Source organism: Halyomorpha halys, unplaced genomic scaffold (genome assembly GCF_000696795.3).
Source record: "Halyomorpha halys isolate HHAL.00 unplaced genomic scaffold, Hhal_1.1 Scaffold1468.1, whole genome shotgun sequence".
In the NCBI taxonomy this organism is placed as follows: domain Eukaryota; kingdom Metazoa; phylum Arthropoda; class Insecta; order Hemiptera; family Pentatomidae; genus Halyomorpha; species Halyomorpha halys.
In genome coordinates this window covers 282,854-290,533 of record NW_027106345.1, presented here as the reverse complement: position 1 = coordinate 290,533, position 7,680 = coordinate 282,854, and the positions used below count along the sequence as shown (strand labels likewise).

Genomic DNA, 7,680 nt, shown 5'->3' with positions numbered 1-7,680 from the left:
TGTATTGTTTAAATGCAATCGAGAAAGATCGAGAGGTCTCGGCTTTTCCCGTTCAAATAGATTGTTTTTATATTTTATCTCCTTTATTTATTAAATTGATTATAATTTTGTATTCATCAATTTTTTTTTTTTCACGGAACAACCTTAGAGACCACGCGACTATCATTACTTTTGGCTTCTCTCTTGTTTTACCTTTCCTTCCATTTTCCACTCATTATCTCTGCATGCCTTCATCAAACATTTCCTTTGTTCATGTGTTTCGTGCCTGTTTCTTCTGTCCACGCGACTCTCTTTTTTTAATTTCTGTTTCCCAAACATTTATCAATTGTTTGTTATAATTAAAATTGGGAACTGTTAGAAATTAAAGGTACGAGGATGATTTTTTTTTTAAATTCGTTATTTAACTCCTGTCAGATTATTTTAATGAATATTTGACCTATCTGATATTACAGACCGTTTAATTGTACATTAGAATAGTTTTAGAGAAAAACAAAAACAATATGTATATAGGATCAATTTATTTGTGACTATACATTGTATAATATTCATATATATCGCTTGGATGTAGGTAAAAGTGATTAGGTATGTTAGATTATAGGAAAATGTATTTTCAAAGACATTTATTTTTCTTATCCGGCATAGAAAAACTATATAGTTTGTTTTCGGTCCCTTATGCCTTTAGCACGCATCTTAAATCTTGACACATACTTTTGGGTTGATATTTCATGCGCTATAAACTATTCTAATTCAAATATTTGTTCCCAATAAATCGAACCTCGGCAGTAAAACATAATCTAAATGTAACGAGGTATTGGTTCCCCTTACGGAGAATAGATTCTAATTAGTATTAAACTCGGCTAAGGTTAATTTGATCGTTAATCTCATCCAACTAATGCTTCCATTAAACCACTATTCTCAGGAATAAGGATTTCTTCGTTTTCTACGAAACCCTATATATTAAAGCTGTATCTCTGTTTATTCCAATACAAAAGTACAGCGGTTTAATAACTATTGAATAATAATAATGTTTTAATATTGTTATTTTTTTAAATAAGTTTATATCGCTAGGCTTAGTGCCAACTGAGAAAGAATCCGACCTGTATCTTTAGGATTCTGATGAAACTTTTTCTGTTTATTCAAGGGCCCTTGATATTTCGGGGCATCGATTCTCCTGAGACCCGGAAAAAAAAGTTGTTAGAGTTTGCATAACAAATTTGATTTTTTTTTCTTTGATTCTAATTAAATTAGAAAATAATTCTGATACCAAAATGTACCTACAAAAAAAAATCGAAAATTAAGCTTGTAAAATATTAAAAAATTGCTAATAAAAAGAATTAAAAAAGCAAATCGGAAGAATACGAAATGGGTCCGTAGTTTTCCCCATCTCCCAAGAAACTTTAATTTTTTTATTAAAATAGAAAAATAAAAAGCTTGGTTAACGCTGTTTTTTTTTCAAAATAGTTTACCAATTATAGCATAGAAGCCTAATATTTTGCGAAATGCATGACATAAAGTATTTCAAATAAAAATGAATATATTTCAGGATCACAAGAAAAACGTTTTTGGAAGCAATGACCATGACTTGGCTGCTTTGAAATCGATCATTTAGAAGTCATAGTTGAGTCATATTATGTGCGCTTATATACATGTTGTAAATGTGAAGAAAGAGTATATTATATAAGTATTTAAAAAAAAATAAAAAATTTTTTTTTTTACAATTTTACAAAACTTAGGAATAAATTGCTTTTTGGATATGAAATCTAAATCTGAGCTTGTTTTTTGATGGAAAGTGTTAAGAGAGTTTCTTTTTGTTTTGCAGTATGCAGCTGTCACCTGAAATGATAAGAAGCTTTTCTGAAATTACTATAATGTTAATGACATACTGAAAGGCCTACTATACTTTGGTATGGTTTGTTATTCATACATAGCATAAATATGTTATTATTACTGCAGGTTATATATTATTATATTTAATATGTATCAAGTTAAATTTTTCTTTTTCAAATTACTAAAATATACGTCTTACTTATAGAAATTATTTGTAAAATAAAACATTTAACGTTGCTATAACAAATTAAGTTATTCTTTTAAAGCTTGTTTTTTTTTAATGAAAAACAAGCCGTAAACTAGAAGGCATAAAGAAACTTTCAAATCATTTTAGCCATACTTTTTATTTCATTACCAGGTGTATATTTATCACATGGTCATTATCAAGGAAGTTAACACTTAGATGCCGGTTGATTACATATCACCGCCACCTAGGCTTGAGAGCACGTGTGGTGAAACTGTGAGAACTCAAGGCACTTCCCTTCACCCGGAATTGTCCCAAAACGTTTAAGAGCCCAAGAGGAGAAAAAAACAGTTATTTCACCCCAATTTTGATTACTTAATTGAAAACTAGGTGTAATTACTAGTCAAAATTGATGAGTCTGTCAAGTATAGGTAGGGGGAATAAAAACTGGCGGTTGTTTCAAAAGGTTAAAAATGATTAATTTTTTATTCGGAGCTCTATATCATTCCAACTACGAACAACAAAAGAAAATCTAAGAGAGCATCATTTAAAGTAAAGTAAATGTGCTAACATATGAGCTCCAATAGAGCTCTTTACGTTCAATAGTTCTCGAGATATAGCTTTTTAAAAAGCAACATTTCATAAAAATGTATGAAACGTACTGAAAGATCAGTAGTTAGTGAATTTATTTTGAAAAATCTATATCTCAGAAACCATATGACGTACAGATGTCTATTAGCACTCAAATTAAAGCTAGTTTAATGAGCTATAAAGTAGTGTATAACGTTTATTTTCGTAGGAGTAGTAGTTTTGATGAAATTTGCTAAAATAAATTAATTTACAGACATATGTGCGTCTTATAGATCTAGAAAAATATTTTTTCACAAATCCAACATTTCTTACGAACGACTAGAAATTTACATTTTGTGAGTTTATTTTGTCAAATATCATAAAAACTACTACTCCTACAAAAATAAATACTATGAACTATTTTCTTGTAAATTTAACTAGCTTTAATTTGAGTGCTGGCATACATATGTACGTCCAATGGTTTTTGAAATAAAGTTTTTGATAAAACAAACTTACTGTCCAAACAACTATAAGTGAATTTATTTTAGCAAATATCATGAAAACTATTATTGCTACCAAGGTAAAGGTCATAAACTACTTTATAGTACATTAAACTAGCTTTAATTTTATTGTTAATAGACATCTGTACGTCATATAGTTCCTGAAATATAGATTTCTTGAAATAAATTAACCAACTACTATTCTTTCAGTACATTTTTAAGAAATGTTGCTTTTTAAAAAGCTATTTCTAGGAAACTATAAGACGTAAATAGCTATATTAGAGCTAATATTTTCTCTACTTTAAATAATGTTCTTTTAGATTTTTTAGTGTTGTTCGTAGTTTTTAAGACATAGAGCTCCGAATGAAAAATTAATGTTTTTAAGGTATTGAAACAGCCGCAATTTATTATTCCCCCTACCTATACTTGGCTGACTCATCAGTTTTGACAAGTAACTATACATAGTTTTCATTCAAGTAATCAAAAATTGGGGTGAGGTATCTGCCTTTTTTATCTTCCCGACTCTTGTACTATTTATAGATAGTACAGTTTTAGCGTTCTGGGTTTCGACTTTAATGATTTTTACATTTCTTTTAATTTTTTTATAATTGTATTTATTTTTTTAATGTTATAAATTAATCCACTTACTTTTTTCAAACACTTATAATAACAATTCTGAAACTTATCTTTAATATTTAACATTAACTATTAATAACATTTTTAAATTTTCCAAAGATTTTTTTAATTTAAAAAGTTGTGAATTGAAAACAAGCTTCATTCATGCTCTTCGTCCTACTTTGCAATAGAAAACACAATTTGAATAAATAATTTATACTAAAGTTCTAGGGGAAGAGTATTATCAATAATTAATAAAATTACGGAGCCTATTTTTCATCCATAAAGGACCTTATTTCGTGGTTGTTTGTAGAATTATCCTAGGAAGGTCTTAACGAAATCTTACGAGCCGAGAAAGAGGAGAGGCCCTTTTTTTCTTTTAATAAAAACAGGCTCTCGAGAAATAAAGGGGCAATATAGGCCCGAGCTGGAGGAAACAGGGACCGGAATGCATAACTAAGGGATAACCGCCAACCAACTGAGTTCGGGCGGGAAAACTGGCCGGGAAAGCCACCGCCGAGATTTACGTCGTTTTCCGACCCGGGGAGCAGGAGAGCATTAAAAAGATGGAAAGGACCTCTTAGGCATCTGAGAATCAGGACTCATGGAAATTAAAAGGAATAAATCAAAAGGGATTTGCTATCTTCTTCAGCTCCTGGGAAAACTTATTCAATACCTTAAAAGACATTTTTGAACTCTTTTGTCACGAAAGGGGAGTGTGGTGGCGTGAGTACTCTATTTAAATTATTAAGGGACATAAATTCCATTGAAATAAAATTTATTCACCAATTAAACACTGAGAAGAGTAACATTCAGCATAACAGGGTTTTGCATTTTACCTTATTTGGAGTAATGACATATAGCTTACAATTAAATGATCTAAAACGTTGTAAGAAACAATGTAGTAATTTATACATAATATTGTAGTTAAAGTGTAATTAATGACAAGTAATATTACCCCGGTAGTGTTTGGTCGATTTACTTTTTAATATGGCAGATATATTGTTTTTATTATGTATGGTTTTTGTTATGTATAATGCTGTAAATGGAGCCTAATTTATATCTGACATAATGTTGAATTGATTCTTATCCACACTTTTTTAAACAAATGCTAAAATTTACAATTACATGTATCATTGTCAATTCTTTCAAAGCCTTTTCTCAAACCTCACAAAAGAGTCAGTAGACATTTGCCTAATTTATGAACTGGAGTTTCTAGTTCTGTCACTTGAATTTTAAATGTTAACCTGTTCTTTTTTTAAACCGCCACATTGTTTTCTGAAACTGAGCAATGTAAAGTTCTTTAGGAGTGGAATGTGCCCAAAGTCTGTTATGTTTTTTCATTATTGTTGATAATCATGGAAACGAAACGACGGTATGGCCAATGACAGCCTCCATAAGTTGGGTAAACAAATGAACCCTCAATGAATTAGTTAAGGTCACATAAAGTTCAAGTGGCTTATGCAAACGTTCTGATGATTAAGTTTAAACGTTGATCAGGATTTTATTAGAGAATTTAAGAATATACCATTGTTAATGTTTTTGGGATTGGTGTTTCAAAATCCATTACTTACATACCAATTAAAGATTAAGAATACATATAGGATTAAATATTCAAGGTCCATCGTTTACACTTTAACTAGTGTAAAAGAACCGAGGGAGTTGGATACACTAAAAATATCCTTAAATATCTGAGGTTGATGAAAAACAAAATGAGGATTGGAGAAAAAGAGGACGGTGAGAGCTGAGCATATTCGACCTATCAAACAACCGAAACATCAATGTTACCAAGGAGCCGTTTTTAGACGAGGGAATCGAGCCTTAGCAACCTCAAGTCTTTAGCGGTGCCGATTCGAATCCGGCCTGTTGGAGCTAACTTTTATTTTTAGGCAGCTCAAAGCTACACGAACCATAATCCTCTAACTCTACTTCAAATAAGTTGGTTAAAACAAAAATTTAATGTTACCAGTATTGTTTGAATATTATTAGGAGATTATTTTAATTGTTCTTTATTTCTCTTGTTCTCATTTCAGACAATCAGATCTCTTTTTAAAGCCTTTGAACATCATATAAAAGAATGAAATTTTATGTACTGGCGCAGTAACATGCTTACTGTATGGTCAGACAATGGCGGCATACAGGCGAAAAAGAAATATTTTTGATATATCATGACAGTATAGTGGTTTTACAGTACAGATGTTTGTTGCATGTAGAGAGATTTTCAATAACTTTTTTTTTTTTTTAAGTCAATATAAATAAATAATTAAGGGTTCAAGATTAGATAGATTTAATATCTTCATTCTAATAGTTAACATATATAAGTAATAATAATATTTTCATGCAGTGCACACTTTCAACTAATAAAAATTAACTATTATTGACTCGTCTTTGATATAAATGAATTCTGCCTTTTTTGTAATACAAGAATGGAGAAATTAGTGACGATAAAATAGGTTCTGAGGACTGATTTTGATGGGAGCCTGTATTCGATTATTTGACGTATTTGAAACGCGTTAGGCAGCCCATAATACTGGCAGGATATATAAGTTTGCACGGAGTCAACTGATGGGCTAGTAATTATGTCGATGCTGATATCTGGCAGGAAGTTGGAGGGAAGAGGAAATCAGCCGTCAGTAGCAGGGATGGAGCTGTTTCGTATCGTAGTCTTGTCCTCAGTCTTAGGTGAGTTTGAACAGGAAATTTTAGATGGGAAGTGGCACTTTGTACAAAGTAGCTTCTGAAGATATTTATGAAAAAAAAGTAAAAGAAGCAGTGATTTAAAATTTTTTTGCAGGGAATGACACATTTTATACAATCATAATTATTAATCGTACCCACATAAAAAAATCATTTATTTATGAACTAATATGCTCAAAGTGCCATTTGTAGCTTAGGGAGTTAAGCGACTGCCTCATGACTTTGAATCCGGTCGACTTTTATTTGTGTGGTGGACCCACGAAAGGAAAAACTTCTCAGGAACTTAGATAGGTTGGTTATCTTTAACTCTCTCCTCTCCTCCGCGTATTTACGAAATCACCTGGAATTTTTTACGTTTCTTTTCTATAATTTTATGTTTTTTTTTTTTTTTTTTGTTTTTTTCTATTTTGGGAATTATTAGCCTTCTTACTTCAAAATCTTTGTTTTATTAATTTTATATCAGCAAAATAAATTAATAAATTCATTGATAAAATTTCAAGCAGAAATTATTAAAATGGCCATAAAATGCTAAGAAAATTGAAAACCTCTGAAGATGGATGGACAGCCCGAAACGTCTGGCGTCTTAGATTACTGGTGTAAACTTAATAAAACAATGTTACAATTTATAATTCCCGAAATAGGAAAGTACATAATTACCTTCGAATAATAAACCACTAAATAAATTTATATAATTTATGTGTACTCAGTCACTTGTTAAAAATCAAATTTTGTGTCATATTTATTTACGTTTTAGTATGGTCCATATTGCGTGACTAATATTGCATTTTTCTTTATCACTTATTAATGTTGCATTCTAAATACCGAAATTCATTTCTACCTCATGAATCAAAATTATCTTTCAAATATTCCTTACCAAAATGTCGATCTTCAAGTATTCAAGGAACTGTTTTCAAAATTTTCTATATAACGTAAACTGCAAATGATCAGAATGGTGAAAATGAAATCGATAGTATTATCTTACTCTGGTTTGAACAACACGTTTATTTTATTCTCTGGGACATTTCCTTAAAAAGAAAAGTCTTGACAATCTTTATAATGTCAAGAAGAACAAAATCTGATTCGAATGTAGTCTTCACTTTAATACTTCATAGGTCAAAGTTGCCTCCAGCAGGCTGACAGATATCTATTTCTAAGGAGGAATTTCAATTGAGCACATAATAGTTATTATTTTGATTAGCTGATTTCTTAATAATAAAGACTCTTGTCCATAGTAATATGTTTTTATATAAATTATAAAAAATATTTATTTAGTAAAATATGTTTTAA

The 7,680-nt window shown here is 30.2% G+C and overlaps 1 protein-coding gene across 1 annotated transcript in view; it reads left to right on the top strand.

The window, feature by feature from the left end:
* Positions 1-6,275: 6,275 nt before the first annotated feature.
* Positions 6,276-7,680, top strand: part of LOC106689786 (phospholipase A1) — a 9,614-nt gene continuing 8,209 nt past the window's right edge. Inside the window, exon 1 of the mRNA XM_014434964.3 lies at positions 6,276-6,378. Coding sequence (XP_014290450.2) covers positions 6,276-6,378 — 103 coding nt within the window. The remainder of the gene's footprint in view (positions 6,379-7,680) is intronic.